Below are 25,001 nucleotides of genomic sequence, written 5' to 3' on the forward strand. Positions count from 1 at the left end.
GAATCCATTCTCAGTAAACCTAGAACTATTACCATTCCAGAGTAAATGGAGATGGAACAAAGGAAAAAATATAATCTAAATTTAGTATATAATCTAAATTTCAAAGCCAATATCACCATTATAACCAAGATCCCATGGATAATGATGCCACTGAATCTGTTCTCCTTCTCCTTGACTACAACTGTAACTGTAAATTTGATGAAAATACATACAAAGTACATACAAATAAGTACAAGTGGCTGGTTAGTTGGCTGTTGAAGGGTATAGTACAGAGCTTGTGCAGATAGAGCTACATCTCTTTTGATCTTTAAGAAACTCCTTAATCTTTATTTTTAGATTTGGAAAGACATGTAAGACACTTGTTTGTTGCCTATTTTCTTCCTCGTCTTGAGTGGGACTCTATTTGTTCTGGTTTCTTCTGCACTTGATCTTGACTCAAACTCGACTGCGGCTCATCTTGGAATTGACTGGGACTCACTAAGCCGGTGTTGACTGCAGCCCCAGTCAGAGGTTATGAAACAAGCGCTTGTACAATAACAAATTGGCGCTTCCCCTCCCAGTATTGACAGTTTGTTTTTTTGTGTGTATATGTTCCAGGTGCTGGTGACCGCCCTATGGGAGACTGAGGAGCCTTTTTCTGCTGCAGTAGATTACAGCATGAGGACTGATCCGATACTCTGACCAAAGACCGCTGGACACAGACCAACGGGGGAGAAGACAGAAGGTTGTGGTACTCTGGCCATGGATAGAGGGAAAGCATGCCTATTGCTGGTGCTATGGGCCATGGCCCACCTCAGCTCCCCGGGGGAGGGGCTCAGGGCCCTGAGGAGGACTACAGGGGGGCGACGGGGGTCCGCGGGGCTGACCGGACAGGACGCCAACGGAGTGCCGCTCAGGCGCTCCAAACGGGGCTGGATGTGGAACCAGTTCTTTTTGTTGGAGGAATACACTGGGGCAGACGGGGGGCAGTATGTTGGAAAGGTAACGTGTGAAAGTTTATTTTAAAGTAATACTCTGCAATGTAAATAAATGTCTGTTTTGCTACTCTCTATATCAGTGATTCTCAACCTTTTTCATATCAAGAACCCCTAATTTAGTCCACATTAGGGCCACATACCCCCATTTGCTGAGATTTTGCCTCTCGGACCCAAATCTGAGAATATTTTTATTGTTAGATATAATTTAGTCCAGAATCCCATGACTATCTGTATTGGGGGATAACAGTGAAACTAACAAAATAGTCTCCATTTCTTCTACATACTTGAATTGTGTTCAAGTCTGTGTCTTGTAAATCAAATTCATCAATTTGCTGGGGACCCCCTGGAACCCCTTCAAGGACTGCTCTATATCACCGTTTTATATAACACAATAGGGATTAAACGTATAGCCAGTTAACGAAAGCTTTTACATTTGCTGTTCTAAACACCCGGTGTCTGGTGGGCATTTCCCTCTGGCACACAGGAACTGATGCGCAGTTTGTTTGGAATCAACAGAAGAAGAAGAACTGGGTGGTTAGCATGGGCAGCGATAGCCACCATGGCTGAACAGAAAAGAGAAAAAGAGCGCCACCTACAGAAGCTCAAACTTTATCAAGAGAAAATCCAAGGAAAAAGACATCACAGTGCTTCACACACTGTTTGATTGACAGGTGATCTGTGGGAAGTGCAGTGTAGAAACACCACAGCGGTGACCGCTTAGCACCAAAATCCAAAAAACCCAGATCTGTCAGATTACCACTGTATTCTAAATTCGGTCTCGTAAGCTTACTGTCTTAAGCCAGACAGTTTCACTATGGGAACCTCCAGCAGGGCCTTGATGCATTAACTCTACAGCCTTTAGTCTCTCGCTCTCTTGGAGTCTCTCTCTCTCTCTCTCACTCTCTCCCTCTCTCTCTCTCTCTCTCTCTCTCAATCTGTATCTTTTCCTCAATGTCTATTGTTTGTTTATTCTTCAGGGAGGGAGTTTTATTTTTTTTTGTTTTGCAGTTCTACAGAGCCACATTCTACACAGCAAACTTAAACTTTTTCCATGCCGACATTAGAAAAGTTGCTATTTTTGTTGATTTAAAAATATCTCATTATGTACTATCTTGTCAATACATATTTATGAAGTTAGAGTTCTTCTATGCGTTTTTTCTTTCTTTCTAAATCCTCCCTATCCGTCAATCCAAACTAATGCAGATTTCACCAGATATTGCTTCATTTGCATATTTCAGTCACAAATAATAATATGAATTCATATTACAAAAACTTTTTAAAGTTTAGGATTAAAGTTTCATTATAAGAAGAAAGTGACTCATCTTCAACAAATACTACATTAAACAGAAACATAATGTAATCTCAACTACATGTTGAAAAATAGCATCGTCTATAAGAGTGTAGCATTCAATTATGTCTTAAGAGAATCATCCTAATATTATGACATGATTGTACTGTGATAGGCTAATGCTCACATAGTAGTAGACTTCTTCCTTTCATCCATGTATCCTCAGGCTTTGTTTGCTGTCGGCTGTCCAATATATTTAATGCTTACTGTCAGCTGTGTGGCGGCTTGGACGATGTCCATTCCACTCACATCAAGGCATCCTAAAGAGGTTGCGGCTGCGGCGCCCTACAGTAAAATACGGCTTCCTCCGAGGGTATTATTTGTGCAACAGTGTCGACCCAGATAACATTGGGGAATGTACGACAACACGGGCCAAATAATGCATGCTTTACATGCAGCGGAGCGGAAGTCAAGATATCAGTCTCCTCTTCCAACCTACTGTAATTGAGGAGATTGTGAAGCATCCTGGCAAGGTCAGGACGACTGAGGAGGAAGAAAGGCTGTTTTGTGCGGAGTGCTGAATGGGCCTGGTGCTTTGCATTCCTACGGTGTGTCCGCGGAGGATAGAGTCATCCAACCAAATGAGATTCTGCAACATACGTCCTCCCCGAGTGAGGCTTGACTTTCAGCCCCGGTCTAAAAGGATTACAACACTCGCTATGGTACGAGCGGAGCAAATACAAGAAGAAAAAAAAGAGAACAAAAAGTAGAAAAGAACAAAAAAAGAGAGAAGGAGAGAATGGAGATCAAAAGTAAGCACTGAGTATGATCAAACCACTTCGTCTTCAGAGAGCGTTGATTGATGTGCAGCTCGTCCTTTCAGCTTGTAGAAGGACTAATAGCAAAAGAAGAATGGATTATCAGTGTGATATGCACTTACTGAGAGCTGCCCCTTGAGCCAGGGGCCACGGCCTGAGAGCCTTTCTCCTGAAGACACCATTAAGGCATCAACCTTGGAGCACCACACTTAATCATGACTCTCTGAGCGGTTGTTGCTTCCCCAAGTAGATGCAGCTGGGCCCTTTCCTTCATTGTCAGCTCACTAGCCAGTTGTCACATAGGCTTGCAGTACGTAGATCTTATCTGATTGCAATTACTGTTTGTTAATTGCTTGATAAAGTACAAGTGATGAATGAGGCCCTAAAGGGAATGAATAGCTTTTGAGTTAAACACATGGCTCAACATAGAGCACCCATCTGCATCTGTATCCTCAGGTGGAGGCCGTATTTTCACACTGCAGTGGGTCTGACGGAAAAAAAAAAAACAAGTGGAATACAAAAGGGAAGGCTTTTGTCATTGCAAGTGACATCATGCCAAACAGAGAACACAGCATGGAACAATAACATTTTTGTTCAGGAAGAAAGAATGAATTGGAAATAACACAATGGCAGGTTATTATAAACAAGGGAGCAGCTCTTGACACACAGTAAAAGATAGAATGATGAAACTGCACTTGAATTACAACATCCCGTCTCCAGTTATTTGGTAAACTCAATCTCCCCCGGTTGCTTTTTACGACGGCTTTATCGAGTTGTGAAGCGCTAACAAATGAAATTGCAATTTTTCCTGAACAAGGGAAACAAAAGCAGTCGAAACAGGAAGGCATTAGAGGAGCGATTGAGAAGAGGAAAAAGGGAGACAGTAGCGGAGTGTCTTGCCTAGGCGCTGGTTGGCTGCTAATCTTGGTGTATTGGCCGGTGATTTTTTCTTTTTTTTTTTTTATCCTGGAGGAGGGGAATCATACACTGACTCTCATTAGCAGGCGAGCTGCATACAGGCCTCGGAGGGCCCCGGCTGTCACTGGGGAAAGAGGATGTTTGTTTATTTCATTATTTCTCGCTTTACCAAAGGGCACATTTCCACTGAAAATGGTTAATGGCCTGTGGTTGAGGAGTGTTTGTGCTGCACTATCATATCTCATAAAGTATTTACAGCCCCTGATAGGCCCCAGTGGTTCTGGGCCTGGTGGGTAGACTCCTCAACGTAGTCCCAAGCAAGTGAGCAGTGTTCTCCACACAGATGTGAACAAACACACCAGCACGCTACACACACACACACACACATACACACACACACACCACTACCCTCCAGTAATGGGCTGGAAATCAGAGGAAAGGAAAAAAGCAAATGAACACAGACATAATATGCTTCCCAGTTCTGTATGACTCAGCGGTTGAAGCACAGAGCGACCTGGGGGAAGGACTCAAACTTCTTACAGCAGGGGAGTGGGGATTTGCGTGTGTGTGTGTGTGTGTGTTTGTGGGGGGGTGGGGTGGTTTTTGGTCTCTTTTCATGCTCCCCATTACCAGCTGCTCACCTTGGCAACGAGGCAAGGAGTTTGCAATATGGCACAGGACTGGCTGTATCCGCGCCATGGCAACCCCCACGGTCTCCAGCGGCGACCTGGAGCACACATTGGCAGTGTTTGTTGATTAGGCGATAAGTCCCCACTTGTGCATTGGGAGGGGGCAACTTCAATTATGTTCCTCTCCTTTGTGGTGTGAGCGGAGGAAGGGGTGTGATGAGGTCATGCGGTGACAAGGCTGGCAAACAGCTGTCTGACTGTTACAGCGGCGAGGAGATGTCTGAATAAGATACGCCGATATCGCCATGACACCTCGCAATCGCTTCCACGCTTCCATCCACCTACTACTGTTTAAAAAGGCCCGTCGGCTCTGTCTCTGTGAGTTTAATTGCATTGCTATTATCAAACTTTAATGCTTTTTTTTTTTTTTTTTCACTTTTTCCCCAATCAAGAATTCGGTCGGCTAAGTTATATTCAAATGAGGGGCAAATAGATATGACAGCAAAGTGAATACAAACTGCGGAGAATTGCCTATAATTAAAAGATAACATGCTCGAAATTATGCATGGGATACAAAACAAAAGACGCAATGGCAGATGCCCACAAAAGAGAAATGTATGTTCAGTGACATTTAACCTTCAAGTCTCACAAGCTCTGACCGCATATCTCAAGTTTACACATCAACAGGCATTTGATAGGCTATTTTTGTGCTCAGTCTGAGGCTACCATCTGGCTATATAGAAGGCAGCCAGTTCTCGACAGGCCAGGACACAAGGCCTTAAAGGCTAACTGGCTAATTGCCCTAAGCAGCCTATTTCCAATGCCATCTTTTCGGCCTAGCTCAAGTGAAAGCACAAACGGCGGCCAAAGCCGGTCTGCGCTAACATTTGCTGTGCTGCACTTGAAACTGATTAATTTCACAAACAAAGACGGCTTGCTCCTAAGTTCTCACGCACAGATGTCTGATGAGAGCACTACTTCACTTCTCAGCCCACTTCAAACTGCGAGATGAAGTGAGTGGGAATAAATATAAATCTCTTCTCCTGCGAGAAATAACCGTTGGAGATGTGATGTCAAACAGTCGAAAAGGTTAATTGAGTGGATGATTCTGAAATGTATTGAATGTCATTGATTATGTGATTCGTAATTAAATGGTGTAACGCATGATAATTATCATTAAGTACATAATAATAGATTGCAAGTGGTAATGGGTTTGTTTCGTTGTTGATTCCTCCTCTCTTCTCGCCTCTGAAAATACCAAAAGTCCCAGTGTTCATGGCTTCAGTGTCATGCTTCCTGCCTTTTTTATGATTTGGTACCATAGGAGGGCAGAGGAGGAAAGGCTAGCTATCGATGCGGCAAAGGCTTCTTGGTGACCATACTGAATGCACATGTGGCTTTCTTCTCTCCCCCTGTGACAGTTTAATTGTATTTTCGATAAAAATTGATCAGGAGGCCATTGTGAATGCACGTTGGGCTGCCAGATTGATTTCCGGGAGTTTTTTTTTTTTCCTAATTTGAGCAGAAGGGCAGCAGTAAATTCTCTTCACCGGCAAGGTGGGCAACCGGAGGGGACAGGTTCACAGTCCCTATAGCGGAGAGCGCCGGGGTTCGATACTCTGAGCCGCCTTGTAATATCCTTCAGGGAAAGAGAGGAAGGACTCCTCAAAACCACAAGATCACTCTGTTTCCATAGAAATGAGAGCCGACACAGCATATGTCACACTGTCTATCTCGCATCTCAGCCGAAAGGAGAGGACTCAACAGTTATTAACTGAATTGTCGTGCCGGCAGAGATAGGCAGCTTGATAGACAATCATAGAAAAGGACATTGCAGCTGTAACAGCGGGAGGAAGATAATAATGTTGAAGTGGATTGTTTTCAGCCAACCGAGTCTCTGTTTGAAAGCACGCACTGTAAAGCAGAACAGAAAACAAATAAAATTCTGCAGTATACTCTCCTGGCTTGGTTAGACAGAGAGAATAAGAAAAGACAACAGTTATTTTGACCAGTATTCAAGCTGCTGAATGAAATAGTGTTATAGATCCTAATCCAAAGATGCTAAAAGTCTTGCGGCACACTCGCCTGGCTCGCTTAGACGAGAGAGAAAAGGAAATGAAAACAGTCATTTTTTACCCGTATTCAAGCAGGCGAACAAAATAGTGTTAAAGATGCTAATCCACAAAGCTGTTCGTTTCGCATGCGCCAGCTTTGCCCCGATACGACAGCATGAATTAGTAAAGCTTCCGAGCACCTGGGATGAAAAGCTTTTTAATATATGATGAGGAGGGAGACTTTGCAATGTGCTCCCACGTGACCCAGCTGCAACACACAATATCCCCTCAATATCCCCTCAGTCTGTCCACCAGCAGGGCCAAGCACGCTTGTAGATACAAACAACCCTACATCCTCCTGCCTGTCATGCTCGGAGGAAAACACACGCGCTCAAACGGTCAAAAGCACACACGAATTAATGAGGTGTCAATAATTCACCTCATCATTACAGCCGAGTATATTGTCACCTCTCAGTGTAAACGTTCAGACGCTGTTTGCATTGGTCCGCGTTTGATGTGTTTGTCCGTGTCTGCAAACATGTTCTTTCCCTTTGCCCTTTACTTTCCCCCCCCCCCCTGCAATTATTCCCATGTCCTTGGTTATTAAAAGGGGGTTGGAAGGGGGAAGAGAGGCAACGAAGCAGTGGGAGGGGAGAAAGAGAACGACCGGACAAGCTTTTGATGAGTTCTCGGAGATAAATATGTTGGGGGGGGGGGGAGGATTTGGTCGGTGGAATTAAAATGTCAGAGCATGCTAAGCTGCTGTTCATGCGGGGGGAAAAAAAATTAAACAGGAGATAGAGAGAGAGAGAGCAAATAATAATGAGAAGCTCGCCAGACAAGTGGACTCTCGTGGTCCTCTGGCATGTTGGTGATGTGGCTGATCTATGTAGGGCCTGGCAGGCGGCGAATCTGCATACACTCATGCTGGTACTTCACAGACTTTGACCCACTGGCATTCTGTTTTACAGCGCTGTGAAAATGCCACAGTTGCCCCGCTGTTAAAACGCATGATAACAGCCCCCGTGCAATAATACCAATGAAAGCAACATATCTCAGACGCTCGGCCTGTGTGTTTTGTTCCTGGCAGGATGTGGACTTCATAAAGATGAGGTGAAGCCACAGAGGCGTAGCATCACAGTTTGATAACGGTTTACTGAGGCTAAGATCACATGCGTCGGTTAAATTGCACCAGAAGCTGTCAGTGTTGCCAAGGCCTGGATTGGTCAGATCATTCAAATGTGTGCAGTTAATGGGAAAGACTTATGTGTGTTCTTGTTTTTTTTATATTATATTAGCGACATCTTTGATGCTAACTGCGCTCATCGCTGTGGCGTTTCTGCACTGCACTTCCCACAGATCACCTGTCAATCAAACAGTGTGGGCGGAGCTTGGACTTTCTACCCAGTTCTTCTTCTTCTGTTTCTTCCAAACAAACCTTAGAACAGTAAATGTAAAAGCTTTCATGAACTGGGTATAGTTTGAATCATTACTGTGTTATATCAATCAACAATAGAGATCAACAAAACATAAATGTGTATTTGTTTATTTAAAGGATCCCCATTAGCTGATGCCATGGCAATCAGCTAATCCTCCTGGGGTCCACACCTGACATACTGTACATTAGGGCTGGGCGATATGGTTGAAATCAATATCATGATAATAATAAGGATTTTTCTCGATATCAATATATCACATATCACGATATGGTTCATGTATGCAAAATCACGTTAATCAAATTAATGTTCATCTCATTGAACTGAATGGTGATGTTAGGTGTGGTGTCAAAGAAAACTGAAATTTTCAAATAATATTCCTACCATACCTCATTTTATGAGAGTTTTTAAGTAAAATTTGCTTGTCATCATCAATTCAGACAACAGAAATGTGTGTCACGATATCAAAATATCTTCATATCATCACGATATGATTCCACTGAAAGACGATAAACGATAATATTGAATTATCGCCCAGCCCTACATGAGAAATATTAAATTACATTAATATACACTAGTTACATTAATATACATTATGTATTGATTGTACTGATATGAAAAAGTCACAGATTATTGCTTTACATTTTTATGCATTGAGGCTGTTGGTATCAAGTGCTGTTGAGAACAGAATTGTCATATTTCTTTTCCTGGGTCTGTTTCTCCCACAGCTTCACTCAGACGGGGACCGGGGCGACGGCAGCGTGAGGTACGTCCTCACCGGGGAGGGAGCGGGAACCCTCTTCAAGATCGACGAGAACTCGGGGGACATCCACGCCACCAAGAGGCTGGACCGGGAGGAGAAGGCCTACTACATCCTCCGCGCCAAGGCCGTCAACCGCTTCACCGACGAGGCGCTGGAGGGCGAGTCGGAGTTCATCATCAAGATCCACGACATCAATGACAACGAGCCTCGGTTCACCAAGGACCCTTACATGGCCAGGGTCCCCGAGATGTCCGACATCGGTGTGTACCGCCATAAATACTCACACTCACACACTCACACACTCACACACACACACTCATGATGGTGTGTACCTACTGTGTGTGTCGGTATGTACTTACATCAGTGTCCTGGGTGACGCATTAGAGCACTAGATTATTTTTTTGTGGAAACGCAAATTTTTGCAATCTGCTATTAGTCATTTTTTTTTATTAGAATGTTGTCACTATTCCATATTTTTTTTTATTTTGTTAAAGCAAATTGAAAAGCAGCATCTTGTGCAGACATCATGCTGCTAATTGAAAAAACAAAATCTAAGTCTGCTTGATATGAATAAGATAGGCTTACTATTATAAAAACAGAGCATAAGTCTCTGCATTTTGAAACAATAATTGACACTTGGCAGCACAAGCCATATTGCTACAGCATGTTTTTGAAGTGGACAATGCAAAAAGCACTCTAACAAATTACTTTTTTTAATTTTTATTTTTTGGGCATTTTCGCCTTTATTGGACAGTTCACAGTAGAGACAGGCAGGAAAGATTGGGAGAGAGAGGGGGATAACAAGTTACTTTTACTTACTTACTTGTTACTTTTTAACGAGACTAGTTTCTTCTTAAGGTAAGTAACGAAGCAAAGTAACTAATTAACTAACACTGATCTACACCAAAACATTCTTCATAATGGCATGTACCTGTGTATGAGCATATATCTACTGTCATTCCTCGGGGTAGGAGAGTTAAATTCACCCTATCTGAATCATCTGAATCCCTGTCCATGTATATAATGTTGCTGATCCTATTGGTCCAAAGCCACTTCTCCTATTAACCCCTAACATAATGTTCAACCCGTTTTCCAATGAGTTTCACAAGACCCACAACGTATGATCACGCTAATAATCACTGCTGCATCTTGGGTAGCGTGAACACCAGGGCAAGAGAATTGTATGCATTATGTACAGTCGTATTTATGGCCCATAAAACAGACACTCATCAAGGATTCACATAATGGAAGGTGTGTGTGTGTGTGTGTGCGTGTATGTGTGTGTGTCATGGCGAACTGGATTAAAGGGCTTATGATTCAAATAGGATAGAGACGTTACAAAATGCCCGTCTTACTGGATCAATGGGACTTTATCAATCATAATAATGACGCTAGCTGAACGTGGAGGGCCTGACTAATTAAATGAGAATGACTGGAAGCTGTTTTATGACCGAAAAATAAACAAGGTAAATCGTCTCTGTGACGGTTACAGCACTGCTGCAGATAATCTTTTAAATACAGTACTGTATCTTATTGAAACAGTATTTAATTTAATTACTAGCATTGTCAGCTCCGTCATCACAGTGAATAATTGCGGATTCTATTTCTGCCGTGCCAATTTCTGAGACAGCGCCATTTGTTGTTTCTGCATTATCATTTGTTCTTGTCATTCAGCACCAAATTAAACTTTAATTACCATGCACTTTGGCTCTTAGTCTTAGCCTGAAAGTACATAGTGTCCTCTTGAATATAGATAAACAATATAAAAAGGCTCCTAATCAATACTTGCATGAATACGTGGTGCTGCTGCTGTTGCTGCTGTGCTTGGAGACTGAGGGACATCGCTCTTCCAGCCCAGACATGTGACAGAGTTGTCACTCGGTTCAGCAACCCCAAGAGAGAGGCCGGCACTTATCTAAGGGCAGCACGGGTGCCCATGGCAACAACCGAGGTGTGATGTCACCGCTCGGCAGAGCATGTGTTCACGAGTGACTGCGTCTAAACACTGTCCCTTTAAATGTGACACACACTGTGACTTTTATTATAGTCTCTCGGCATTGGCATCCTTCTCGTCGATTCTTAGTCGGCGGTGACTTTGATGTGCCCCTCTTTTGACAACTGAATGATTACAGTCAAGGTAATTTACTCCCACCGCACAAAAAAATGCAGTAATTCCTGTCTTGTTTGTCAGGAAATTCTTTCTCAAAAGCTTAAAGTCGGCAATGAGATGTGGATCAGTGATATTTTCTAAAAGCTGCCATGTCAGAAAAGCCTCTTTGAGTCTAATTCCCTAGTTAAAGGTATTAGTGATCAAGGTTGGGTGAACTTGCTCAGGAATCCTCCCAAACTGTCACTTGTGCCACGCGGCACAAAAGCAGACAGCTATGGTCTCTCTCCCCACACTGCACAGGATCCTTCTGTTTTTCACTCTCCCACTTTTTTCTCTACAACACAATAATCCTTCATCCTTACAAATGACATGGATTTTATGGGAGGGAAACTCTAGTCTCACCCTCGCAGATCTCGACTGACATCAAATTAGAGAAGTTTCATGGGGTCATTATCCCATTGTATTGCACAATTCTATATTTATACCACTTTGCCATTAAATATTTCTACTCAATTAATTTTCTTATGCATGTAATGAGGCAACACTTGGCGCCGCAAGGCGCCATTTGGGAGGTAGCACTTGGCTAACCGTTTCCCTTTGTTCTGCTGAAATAGGGCTTCAGCCTCTCTGGAAGGGAAAATGGATCACAGTCATTCGCCTGCTATCAGATATTTGGCTTCTTAGACACTCCAGATCTGTGGATACACTAATAGGCTTCTTGGGGTTTGCAAAGAGCCTGTATCAGCGCCGCTTGTATGCGTAGTGAGATATACTTAGAAAAATACATTAGGACTTATCGATCACCCGTGAAAATCAATCAGGTATAAGGCTAAAAGTGCCCAAGGCATAAAGATTGGTTTGGGTAATGCGATGGGACAGAAATGATCAGTCTCATTCTGCATGAGCATGATTAGAAGAGGATCCGACACCTCATCAGAAGGTGCATCAGCTTAACCAATTATCCAGCAGGCAATTTTCAGCGGTATTGAAGAGTTGATCTAATTCATTGTCATGTATCTCCTTCCCCAGGCACTTCTGTGATCCAGGTGACAGCCACAGACGCAGACGACGCCACGTACGGTAACAGCGCCAAGGTGGTGTACAGCATCCTGGAGGGGCAGCCGTACTTCTCTGTGGATCCAGAGACGGGTCAGTGTCACCGGGAACTCTGACGTGTCTGGGCCCGTTTTATTGTTTGGTGGCGCGTTTTTCTTATTCCTGCGGTTAACCGGCTGAACGTAGACAACATGACGTCAGGTTTAGATATTTCCCAGCAGCTACAATGAAGTTTGATATCAGAAAATGTTTCAGCGATCCAAAACATCAGCGGTAAACGTCAGGTTTTGGTGTCAGTCCCAGGGGCGTGTCTAAGGGGTGGCCAGGGGTGGCACAGGCCTCTGATTGGCCACCCCAAGTGCCACCCCAAAATCTTGAGTTAACCCTAACGCTGGCCATGTTAGAGGCGGGACCATCAAGCCAGTTAATTTATTTTTCCAAAACTATGCTCCTTGAGTTCCAAGAAACACGCCAAGGGGAGCAAAGAGAAAACCGAATTAGGGATCAATATGAAAAAAACACCATGTCTGACCAAACGGAATGCAGCACGCACCTGAAGATAAAGACCAAGAAGTAATGTTAGTAGCATACATTTTTTTACATGCATACAGTTGACAGTGATGCCTGATAATTCTGGATGTTTTCAACCTGGGCCTTGTACGGAAGAGGATTAGGGCCACATGTGAAAAATGTATTTAAATTCTGAGATTAATCTCAGATTTCAGTTTAAAGTCAGAATTCTGAGTTTAAAGTCAGAATTCTGACCTGGGACCTGCCTACATCCTTCCTAAATGCCGCACTCAGTGCCACCCTTGCTTGAGTCTGTGCCCCACCTCGGCCACCCCAGTCAAAATGGCCTGGATACGCCACTGGTCAGTCCCTCAGAATCAAAGAGCGAGGGCTTCTTTCTAGAGCCGCCATTTTGCACCGAGAGACGTTCAACAATCATACAGGGAGAAATCCATCGTAGAAGAGGAGAGAGACCAATTTCTCTACCCACAGGAGCAGGAGAGAGACCAGAATGCAGTGCGTTTTGAGACACAACTCTCTCTTTCTTTTTCCACTAGAAAAACTCTCTCTTCCCTTGCTCTTACTACACTATCGCTATCACTCTCTCCACCTACGCATATAACCCAAGCAACAAGTTGTCACCTGTTCCCTGGGGGTAACCACAAGTCATTCTGGGTATTGCAGGAAATCAGTAACTGAAGTAAAAGTAGACGAGGCAGGTTGGGGGGAAAGTGGGTTCACCAGCAAAATTACAGCACTTTATCACAAAATAACTCCTGGAAAGCCTCGAACATCACAGATTGATGGTATCTAAGAGTGTAAGAGAGTATCCGGGGGGGATTTTTTTTTTTTCCTTGAACCCAGCCGAACATACGAACTCGTCAACTTCCCTCTCTCTCGGGCTGACGGGAGAGGAAGGATTTGTCGTAGACGGAGTGGCAAATCGCCGACCCCAAAATTGGTAGCCTGCTTGCTAGTTTTAATCATTAATGTGTGCTTTGGAACACACCCCGCTTGTGTCTTTTTTTTTTGCTTAAACAAAAGGGAAATGACAAAAAAAAAAGCCATTTGCAGATTAGCGGAGGGATTAACAGTAATATGGTTTATCCCACATGTGGTATGTAAGCTGACATCCCCTCTTACACAAAGACATGCCTGGACATCACATTATAAGCAGGATTTGTCTCTCCTCTCCTCCTCTGTGTGTATGTATGTGTGTGTGTGTGTGTGTGTGTGTGCATTGTAGTCATTAAGCAATAACAAAGGTAGACAGAGATATAGAGTAAGCGAGAGATGCTGCTCTCTAAGCCCGCTGCACCTCGGTGTTTCTGCGGTTTCACGCGACGCTGCCTGAGCAATCACTGTTCATCGTCTTCCGGGTTAGATTGCATGGTTGAGAGATTTAACTTCTTTTTTTTTTTTTTAAATGTTATGTATGGAGGGAAAAAAAAGAGCAAGTCAGAGGGGGCTTTTTGAACACATCTCGCATCGGAGCGTAGGTCATTCTGATCTGAGCCTGAGTGATGCGCCACGTCAGCCGCTCTCACTTCCTTATTGTTTGATATGCAATGAATCATCTCTGCTCAGACTGAGAGTGGTGAACTTTGTCAAAGCAATTTATTTAGGATGAAATTCTTTATTTTATTCGTCTTTATTCTCCTACTCCACTACGTCTGTCTCTCTCTCTCTCTCTCTCTCTCGCTCTCTTTTATGATGCTTCAAATTCAAACGTTGCAGAGGCAGGCTAGGATTTAAGAGCGGGAAGATGGAGCGCACCTTTTGAATATGCTGCCAATTACCGCTTCACTCGCGTCTCTGTCCCGACTCCAAACCCGGAGATCTAACATGTCAAGAGACACGCAAGAAACGAGGGACCGCGAGGCACACGAAAGACTTGAGCGTTAACAGGAGTCTCGACTCGATAAGGGAAGATGAATGTTGTTAAATGTATTTGGAATCGGATACTACGCTTGGAAAATTAAAGGAATGCGCTAAGTGTTTTGGGAGATTGGCCCGATGGTCAGCTTAACCATTTAGTGATGAGAACATAGACGCCAAAATCATCCAGGTAGGGCGCTGGCTCCTTTAGCATACCAGTGATTCTAGACCGCTATCATTATCCAAAGTAAAAACACTGGCCTTTTAGTGATAAAAAGTTGTTAGTGGTTTTTATTATATGGCCTCTAGCGTAGATTTTTAAGATGAGATATCATTAACAAAATATAGCTGATGTAGGCAGGTTTATTGTTGGAACTATTTCAGGTGAGCAATCAAATATTCATCCACTGCGTAGTGATTTTTTTAGCTGCACACAGTCTCCCATCACACCACATCACTTTTTATGGAAACAGGGAAAGTAGTCCTGGTAGGTTAAAACAGTTCATTCTTTTTATTGTGTAAATTTTTAACAGTCTGCTTCACAAAACTGTCACATATCATTTAAGATTACTTACCATTTAGCTGATGTTACCAGGTTTATTTTTTGGAACTATTTCAGGGGAGCAGCCACGTATTCATCCGCTGCGTAGTGATTTTTAGCTGCACACAGTCTCCCATTACACCACACACTTCTTATGGAAACAGGGAAAGTAGTCCTGGTAGTTTAAAACAGTTCATTATTTTTATTGTGTAAATTTTTACCAGTCTGCTTCACAAAACTGTCACATATCATTTAAGATTACTTACCATTTAGCTGATGTAACCAGGTTTCTTTTTGGAACTATTTCAGGTGAGCAGCCACGTATTCATCCGCTGCGTAGTGATTTTTTTTAGCTGCAAACAGTCTCCCTTCACACCACACACTTATGGAAACAGGGAAAGTAGTCCTGGTAGTTTAAAAAAGTTAATTATTTTTATATCATGTTTGATTCAATTTTACCAGTCTGCTTCACAAAACTGTCACATATCATTTAAGATTAGTTACCATTTAGCAGATGTAGCCAGGTTTCTTTTTGGAACTATTTCAGTGGAGCAACCACGTATTCATCCGCTGCGTAGTGATTTTTTAGCTGCACACAGTCTCCCATCACAACACACACTTCTTATGGAAACAGGGAAAGTAGTCCTGGCAGTGTAGAACAGTTCAGGTTAATTTTACCAGTCTGCTACACAAAGCTGACAGACTTGACCACACATGATTTAAAGTTACTTACCATGTAGCTGTAGAACCGCTACAAGATTTCTCAGTTCTCATTTGCTCACTTTTGAGGCAATGCTAACATAGTGTATGCTAGTTAGCATGGTGTACTGGAGAAAACTTGGTGTACTCCATTAAAGTAATCTCTACGTTCTCTATTATATACTGCAGAATTGATCTGATGAAAAAAACATTCCTTCTTGTATGAATTATTCTCTTTGCATCTCTTTCCCGTTTTGTTTGTTTTGTAATTTATTTATTTTTTTTACTCAGGCTTGATCAAGACGGCTCTGCCCGGCATGGACCGAGAGGTGAAGGAGAACTACCAGGTGGTGATCCAGGCCAAAGACATGGCCGGGCAGATGGGCGGGCTTTCGGGAACCACCACAGTCAGCATCACGCTCTCCGACGTGAACGACAACCCGCCGCGCTTCACCAAGAGTGAGTGTAGCTTTCAAACACACACACACACACACACACACACACACACACACATTCACACACAGAGAGAAACACACACAATGACCAATCCTCAGTCCGTAAAAAACCTCTTGTCAATGCGAGCCGGTGCCAAGCAGGCAGCCCCCATCTGGTGTCAATTTCAAAATGAATTTGGATTATTGCAGGGAGCTCTGGGTATTGTGCGACTAAGGCGGGCCTCTTAAAGGCAGGGAATAATTAAATATAGAGCCATATGACAGAGCGAAGGGTCCTGCAAAGTGCATCAGATCAGCCCGGTAATCCCTATTAAATGAACAGAGTACATTCTCTGGGTTTTATCTCTACTCTTCCTCTCTCTTTCTATAAAGTATCTCCTGCTATTAAGTCTTTTTTTTTTCTGCTGCCTTTCACTCTATAAAACCAATGTTCTCAATTTCGTGCTGTAACTGTCCTTGGTGTCTTTTTTTTTTTTTTTTTCTTCTTCTTCTTTTTCCACCCTCTCACTCATTCCCATCCTTTAATGTGTTTCTATCTCCATCAATCCTTCCTCTCCGTTCCCATCCCCTCCATACTGCTTTCTTTCTTTCAATCTTCACACATTGTCTCTTGTCCCTCTTTCATTCTTGCCCCCCCTCCCTCCTCCTCCTCCTCCTCCTCCTCCCTCCATCACTTCCTCTTATACATCTGGCGAATTGCATAGGCAGCCAGATCAGATTGACAGATTACTGGTGTCATTGTGTTTCCCCTCAATAACAGCGGTGTGTGTGTGTGTGTGTGTGTGCGCACAGTGTGTGTGTGTGTGTGTGTGTGTGTGTGTGTGCGTACAGTGCTGAACTGATAAACACACGCTCTTCACATGACAAAACGCACGCGACCGCAGAACCCCCGTACCCCCCATTTATCACTCCCAGCAGTCGGGGAGACAAACGCCGTCGCTTCAGCCCTCCACCAATGAACAGACGGATGGAGGGAGGGAGGGAGGGATGGAGGGAGTGAAGGAGATGGATACAGCAGGGATGGAGGAGGTGACAGGAGGGGGAGATAGAGAAAGGAAGAGGAAGAGTGAGGGGGAGACAGAAAGACAGCCAGTGAGGGAGGGAGGGAGGGAGGGAGGGAGGGAGAGGGGGGTGACAGAAGAGGTAGATAGACGGAGGAAAAGATTGAAGAAGAGAGAGAGAGAGAGAGAGAGGGGAAGACAGAGGGAGGGAGCGAGTGGATATTGTAATGGGACACCCAGAGGAGGTAGAGTGTCAGGGAGCGATATCATTGTTGTCTGCTGGAGTGATGCCTCTTCTTTTCCACCCAATGCTAAATACCTGTTAGCCTAGGGAAACCTTCTCATGGCGTGACGCTCGCGCAGTGTGTGTGCGTTGACTCGTATGTGTAGTGTGTGTGTGTGTGTGTGTTTTTATGTGTGTGTGTGTGGAGGCAAGTGTCAGCGTCACTGAGGCCTGCCGACTCAGGCGTTGCCAAAACACTGTCAGCATGTTTTATTAGTGTGTCAGTGGTGTTTGTCTCCGCAGGCTGTGTGTATATCACGCCCGCTCCCCCTGCAGTCCGGCTATTTATTTAAGCATACGAGATGCAGAGGGGCCGCTCGGGCCGACAGGCAGCCATCAATTTGTACGCCTCAAACCAGGAAATCATCTTACAAAAAAACGAAAGGACCAATTAATTTATGTTGAACAAATTGCCCAAGAATTTATGCTGCATCCTGAAAAAATTTGACTAGTGACTCAGCACAGAGAGAAGAAGAGAGAGAGAGAGAGAGAGAGAGAGAGAGAGAGGGCCTTTCCCTTTCAGCAGCTTCCAGGGAAGGCCAAATGTCTATTTTGGATGTGAAGTGTATTTTACTGCAGAGGGAATTTCTGCTCTACGGCTGATCTGCTAATGCTACGGGACTAAATCTCTCTTTCACTCTCTCTCTCTCTCTCTCTCTCTCTCTCTCTCTCTCTCTCTCTCTCTCCCTCTGACTCTTACACTCTCTCTCTCTCTCTTTCTGACTCTTACACACTCCCTCTCTCCATGACTCACTCTCTTATACTCCCGCTCTCTGACTCAATTTCTTTCACTCTCTCTCTCTGACTCACTCTCTCACACTCTCTGACTCACTCTCTTGGACTCTCTGTCTCTCTCTCTTTCTCTCTCTCTCTCTCTCTTTCTGACTCTTACACACTCTCTCTCTCCATGACTCACTCTTTTATACTCCCGCTCTCTGACTCACTTTCTTTCACTCTCTCTCTATCTCTGACTCACTCTCACACTCTCTGACTCACTTTCTTTCACTCTCTCTCTGACTCACTCTCTCACGCTCTCTGACTCACTCTCTTGCACACTCTCTCTCTCTCTTTCTGACTCACTCTCTTGCACTCTCTCTGTCTCTCTCTCTCTCTCTGACTCACTCTCTCACACTCTGACTCACTCTCTTGCACTCTCTCTGTGTCTCTCTCTCTCTTTCTCTCTCTCTCTCTGACTCACTCTTGCACTCTCTCTCTCTCTCTTGCACTCTCTCTCTATCTCTGACTCACTCTCTTGCACTCTCTCACTGTCTCTCTCTTGCACTCTCTCTCTCTCTCCCTCTCTCTCCCTCTCTCCCTCTCTCCAGGCCTGTACGACTTCAAAGTGCCCGAGTCCACTGAGCTGGGATCTGTGGTGGGAGTGATTCGGGCGATGGACGCCGACATCGGCGAGAACGCGGAGATGGACTACAGGATCATCGGGAGCGACGGCCCCGGCATGTTCGATATCTCCACCAATAAGAGCTCGCAGGACGGCCTCATCGTGCTGAAGAAGGTCAGGAAGCCTCCGTGGTTTTTTTCCTTGAAGGGTGTGAAGGTGCTTATTTATTATGCTAAGAAGCGGCGCTCGGACTCGGCAACCTTCGCCGGAGAGGAGGAAAACAAAACAACGGGTTGCATCAGATACAGGGATACAAACTTTATTTTCATGCGCTGTGAAAACCAGAAGACAGACACCAGAGTTATTAGATTTCAACCTGCAGTTGCCCAGGCTCCCACTACATGTGTCTTGAATGAGATTCATTCTTCCTCGCAGCTGAGACTAAAGGAGAAATATTGATGCTGAGTATAGATCGCAACATCCAGCGGTGTGCTGCGGTGTGTTTCTGATGTATTCAACAGAATCTGACAGTTGCCTTATCAAGCGCCCTCTCTGCAGCTTTCAATCGATCCCTTCCATCATGCCATCATTGAGTGGAAGATGACATAATTGCTTTTTGTAGCCACGGCGGCGCTGTAGTGGATGTGGTGTGCGGCCGGGCGGAGTGGGCGGGGGAGAGGAGCGAGCGAGCCCCGATTCTGAACTTACTAATTAAACGGGCTTGTCAAGTGAGAGCGCGTCCCCATCTGGGCTCGCACCCGTCTCTCAAAGCAACATATTCTTCTGTTGATGTTGTGCAATCCCCCCATCCACCCCCCACCCCCCCCTCCGCCTTAACACGAAACAGCAAAAATCAATGACTCATATCAAGTTATTATTGATGGCATCAGAAAACGGCTCATTCCATATGGGCTTTCATGCTTTCAGTGGCTGTTTGAACGCTCACGGACCCGCCGCTCTGTCTTATGTATGCCGCCTGTGAAAACGCTTACTCAGATCCAGCTGCTCCTATCAATGCGTGGCACACATTCATTAAAAATGTACCCCCCCCCCTTAACTTTCATCAATGGGGGAATGCCTTCAGTGCCTGCAACTCAAAAGGAAAAAAGAAATCATTGGCATGTGAAGCCAAAACACAGAGCCGACCTGTGCCAGAATGCATAATGACAGAAAACATTAACAATCAGGCAGGAATCAGGATACTAATCAGCTTGTGCGGTCAATAAATTACACAGGATATAATGAGCGATGTTGATGTGGTGGCGTCATTCATGATATGCAAATGAGGAGCCATGCATCCAGAGCTACTTCCTCACAAGCAGCAGCCAATGAGAGCCTGCTACACCAACAGAATAGGATGAGTGCAGCAATAATGCAGGACTACTCACTGTGAAAAGCAATAGTTTTCTATGTTTTTTTAAGTTTCAGAAACGGTTGAAACCATTTGAAAATGTTCATGCAATACCCATATCTGTCAGTAATGTCACTCAAAAAGTTTACTAACATTATCCATGCTACACCTACCTGCTCACTCATTGACTCATCACTTCCATTCTGGATAAATGCCTAAAATATAAATGTGAATGTAAATTTAAAACCGGACAAATCCCTTCGCTGCAGGACTGACTGATCTTTGACACATCAGGATACCTGTCACTCACAATTTAATTTTTATTATTTTCGGCTTTATTCCTTTTTAATCCTTTATTTTTATGTCTTTTATTACTTTTTTATTGCTTTTATTTTTTTCTTTTCTGTTTTTTTTTTTAGTCATCATCCGTAATGCATTCATCTTTACAAATGTATACATCCATTGACCCCCCCCCCCCCCCCCTTCATGTAACAAAAGCAAAACCTAATTAAACAGCTCTCACCCAAAAACACAGGCAGCATTGATCAAGCGTTGTGAAGGGAGCTACAGTGTGGCGACGATCGGGAAATCATGTTAAACAAAATTAGCACTGCATATATTATACGTGTCAAGGAAGTTTATTGGAAAAGGTGCTGTGCTTGACTCTACTGTCATACAGTAAGAGATGAGAGGAAAGTGAACTTCAAAAACAGATGAATATTACATCCTCTAGCATTAATGCTCAATTATTACAATTGAATTAGAGAGTATAGTCGAGTGTGGGCAGAACCGAAGCGCCCATAGTTACAGTTAAGAACCTCTGGAAGGATATTATGGCTTTAATTAAATGGTTACCAGTACATGTGCACTGACTGAAAAATATTATTTATATTTTACATTGGACAAAACAAGAAACATCACTAAGTAGCTCCATGGTTACCGTACACAAGCTGGCATGGCAACCAATAAAGCATTGCCAGTCTTGATTTATGGGAATAATCAGCACAGTTGGAATGTGTCTTTGACCAATCAGACCGCTTGGCTAAAAAATACCTTTTTATATACACTACCAGTCACAAGTTTGCACACACACATTTTTCTTTATTTTTTTACTATTTTCCACATTTTAGAATAATAGTAAAGACACCGAAACTATGAAATAACACAAATGGAATTATGCAGCGATCAAAAAACCCCTTTGCCTTGATGGAAAGGAAAAAGGCTTTGGAAAGAAATTCATACATAGGATCAACTTCACTATTTATATTTGTCAAAGGAACAAATTTCAAGCATTTAAGCATAAGCCTTTAGATCAAAATGGCTTTAAGAGAATGAGAAACATAGAACATTCAATCAGGTGTGTCCAGACTTTTGACTGGTATTATAATATGCGTCACTGTATCTGTAAGCCCAGCGCTAACCCAGCCAAGATTTTTGTGAAAACGTGAGGAGTTTTTTCTTCTAAAGTGCCATATAGTTCATCATGCAGCAAATCAGGTTAGAGAGAGTGTCACATAACTGAGAGATCATGTGATTTGCTGTGTGTGTGTGTGTGTGTCCATCCACGGTCCTGTGCTTCTATTGTAAGTGTCCTTGAGCGAGACACTTCCTGCTCACTCCTTGTAAGAAGCTCTGAATGAGATTCTCAGCTCAATGACTAAAATCTCAATCCAACCTAAAGCTGAAGTGTATGGAGACGAATTTGCCAAAAAAATCAAATAAGTATATGTATACTTGCTAGGGCTTCCTATTGCTTTTTTACTGATACATTAAAGATGTTAGCACGGAGATTTAAACAGCAGCTGGAAAAGGAAAATGAAGATGCTTTCTCCAGAAGTTAACACAACCAGTCATGTGATGTGTTTTGACCACTTGCAGGCGATCACACACTGTGGGCAGAGAGCTCCACTATTTCAGCCAGCAGGCCTGTGCACACTGCAAAGGAAACAGAGACTTTGTTTGTACGAACAAAGTCAAATTTAGCGAGTATACTGCCAGCTTAAAGTCCCCATGAAGTGAACTCCCATTGCTTTTACCTCCTGGAAAACACAGTATCTTTCACCTCATGCTGCACTAGTAGGCGTAAATATACATTTCTAACCAATAAAACCATCAGCTGTTTGAACAATCCCACCACCCCTCCCATCAAATGAAATTGTCTTTCTCTTCCTGACTCATCCCATTGGTTTAGACTTTTTAATGATGCCTCACTGTGTTAAAGGGAGGGTGGCAATTCTTAGTATTTATGGTGATTTTGGTACTTGGAGATGTGAAGTAATCACAGGAAAAAAAAGGAATCATGTTACTATGTAGTTTCCCCACAGTCACCAACTATAAAACACGCCCCCTTGTACAAGCCAGTCAGATTCAGCTCCAGTGTCTATGTAGACACTGGACTGTCTGAAATCGACCAATCAGTGCTAAGAGGAGGGTGGGCCTTCCAGAATGCCCAGCCAATCAGAGCAGTAGCTCATTAGCATAAGAAACTGCTAAAGTAAAATGACCTATCTTCTTGTAGGTGGGAAACAAACACTGGGAAGCGAATAGCTAAAGCTATAACTAAACGATTTTTACTGAATAAAACTTAACAGATATATTTTATAGACACCAGGTAATTATATAAAATTGCAGAAAAAGCCATTTTAAGTCCCGCCCCAACATTCTGATGCCATTTTGTGGGGTTTTTAACTGGAGGAGGGAACAAACGTGTGTAAGGGCACATTATCCAGCTTGAAAATGTTGCTAATGCCACATACTGTACCTGACAGCACAGTTGAGTTAAAGAACCATATGTATAGAGTGTGTAGTATAACCATTAATCCTCATTTCTCTCTCTCCTCTCTCTCTCTCTCTCTCTCTCTCTCTCTCTCTCTCTCTCTCTCTCTCTCTCTCTCTCTCTCTCTCTCTCTCTCTCTCTCTCTCTCTCTCTCTCTCCTCTCTGTCCCATAGCCTCTGGACTTTGAGCGGAAGCGGCAGTACAGTCTGCGCGTTCAGGTGGACAACGTTCACGTCAACCCGCGCTTCTTCTCCATGGGCCCCTTCAGGGACGAGGCCACCATCAAGATCCAGGTGGAGGACGTGGACGAGCCGCCGGTGTTCGAGCGCGCCAGCTACGTGTTGGAGGTGATAGAGGACGCCGCCAGGAACACGGTCGTCGGCTCGGTCAGCGCCTCCGACCCCGACGTCAACCGCAGCCCCGTCAGGTACTGAGCCCCCAGCACACCGGGACAAGTCGCTGTCATTTTTTTCCTGTTTGACCTGTCAATGGGGCCTCTCGCTCTGCAGGAGGCAAGTCGAAATCCTATCTGGTTAGATCGTTTACAATGTGGGAACTGTCCAGATCGCTGGAATACATAGGCTCCGTTGTAAGGCTGGCTGTACACAAGGCAACTTTTGTGCAAAGTTTGGACTCACCACATTTTTCTTTATTTTTTCCTATTTTCCACATTTTACAATAATAGTAAAGAGATCAAAACTGTGAAATAACACAAATGGAATTATGCAGTGACCAAAAAAAGTGTTAAATCAAAACTATCTTATATTTTAGATTCTTTAAAGTAGCCGCCCTTTGCCTTGATGGAAAGGCAAAAGGCTTTGGAAAGAAATTCATACATAGGCATCAACTTCACTATTTATATTTGTCTAAGAAACACATTTCAAGCATTTAAGCAGAAGCTTTAGATCAAAATGGCTTTAAGAGAATTAAAAACATAGAACATTCAATCAGGTGGTGTCCAGACTTTTGACTGGTAGTGTAGTTTTGTGCTGCAAATGCAACTTTTTCTCCTGCTATGTAAAACTCGTCCTGAACATTCCAGCTGATGATACAAACCTAATTCATGTTTTCATTGGGATGGTTCTCTTCAGAAACTAAAGCACAACTAAGTTGACACAGAACTGAAGTTGCACTCAAGTTGCACCATGTAAAGCCGGCCTTACAACTCAAAGAGTCCTGTGTGCCAGCCTCTAGAGCTGAAGTCTAGACAGGAACTCTACTGTGCGACTTAGATTCTGACAATAGAATCCATATAAGTCCAAGTACCTGAGGACACTAAGATCACACCTACAGTTAGTTTTCTTTAGTACGAACTGGCGTGGAAAGGTTTACTTTGTTGCGTTTTTGTGTTCGGGTTCATTTAGGTTCTCACTGCCCAATTACAAGCGAACTAGGTCTTTTAAACAAAACTCACATGGATTCACAAGTAGCTTGTTTATTGAACAGAGTTTTGGTGACCTGTCATCCTGCCAGTTTAATAATAATAATAATAACCTTTATTTGTATAGCACCTTTCATACACAACATGCAGCTCAAAGTGCTTTACATCAATAGAAGGCAGATAAAAGACAGAAAAAAAGATCAAATTCATATAAAAGAACAAGCAAAATGCATTGCATTAAAAGAATCAAATCAAGTAAAATAGAAAGATATTTTTACCCACTAAAGGAAACACAGAATCAAGCGGCGTTACTTCTTGGTATTGAGTAGTCACTCTCACACTGGTGACACTGTCAACCAGTATACGATTAAGTGTACCTTACCTCTCCAAAGATAATCACAACTTAAAAGACCTTTTGTCGGCCTCACTGGACAAAAATATGTATAGCGCTATAACTTTTCGGAGAGTGAACTCCCTCAGTTCTTCCTTTCAAAAGGAAATAAATTTAGATGAGATCATGAAGGATTCTTAGAAGGAGCATAGATTGTTTCCGGTGGACTTACCCCGCCGCATAGGCAGGTCCCACAGCCCTTATAGGACTTGTCAAATGTTCCTTTAGAACAATACACAGATCAGCTAAGCAATTACAATTTAGAGAATAAAACAAATCTGACTCCTGTCCCTGTAACTTGTACCATGAATACTTATAATATATTCTTGTGCGTTCTTTCAAGCAGT

General features: G+C 43.4%; 1 protein-coding gene across 1 annotated transcript in view; it reads left to right on the forward strand.

The window, feature by feature from the left end:
* The first annotated feature begins 741 nt into the window (after positions 1-741).
* The window catches only part of LOC139666887 (cadherin-6-like), a 33,514-nt gene continuing 9,254 nt past the window's right edge, over positions 742-25,001 (forward strand). Inside the window, exons 1-6 of the mRNA XM_071546228.1 lie at positions 742-981; positions 8,849-9,143; positions 12,023-12,142; positions 15,969-16,136; positions 18,742-18,929; positions 23,056-23,309. Of these exons, the coding sequence (XP_071402329.1) occupies positions 742-981; positions 8,849-9,143; positions 12,023-12,142; positions 15,969-16,136; positions 18,742-18,929; positions 23,056-23,309 (1,265 nt within the window). The remainder of the gene's footprint in view (positions 982-8,848; positions 9,144-12,022; positions 12,143-15,968; positions 16,137-18,741; positions 18,930-23,055; positions 23,310-25,001) is intronic.

The sequence above is a fragment of the Centroberyx affinis genome, unplaced genomic scaffold, assembly GCF_046629955.1.
Source record: "Centroberyx affinis isolate AG114_WGS23_722 - 3 ecotype Tasmania unplaced genomic scaffold, CSIRO-AGI_Caff_v1 ptg005188l_1, whole genome shotgun sequence".
NCBI lineage: Eukaryota > Metazoa > Chordata > Actinopteri > Beryciformes > Berycidae > Centroberyx > Centroberyx affinis.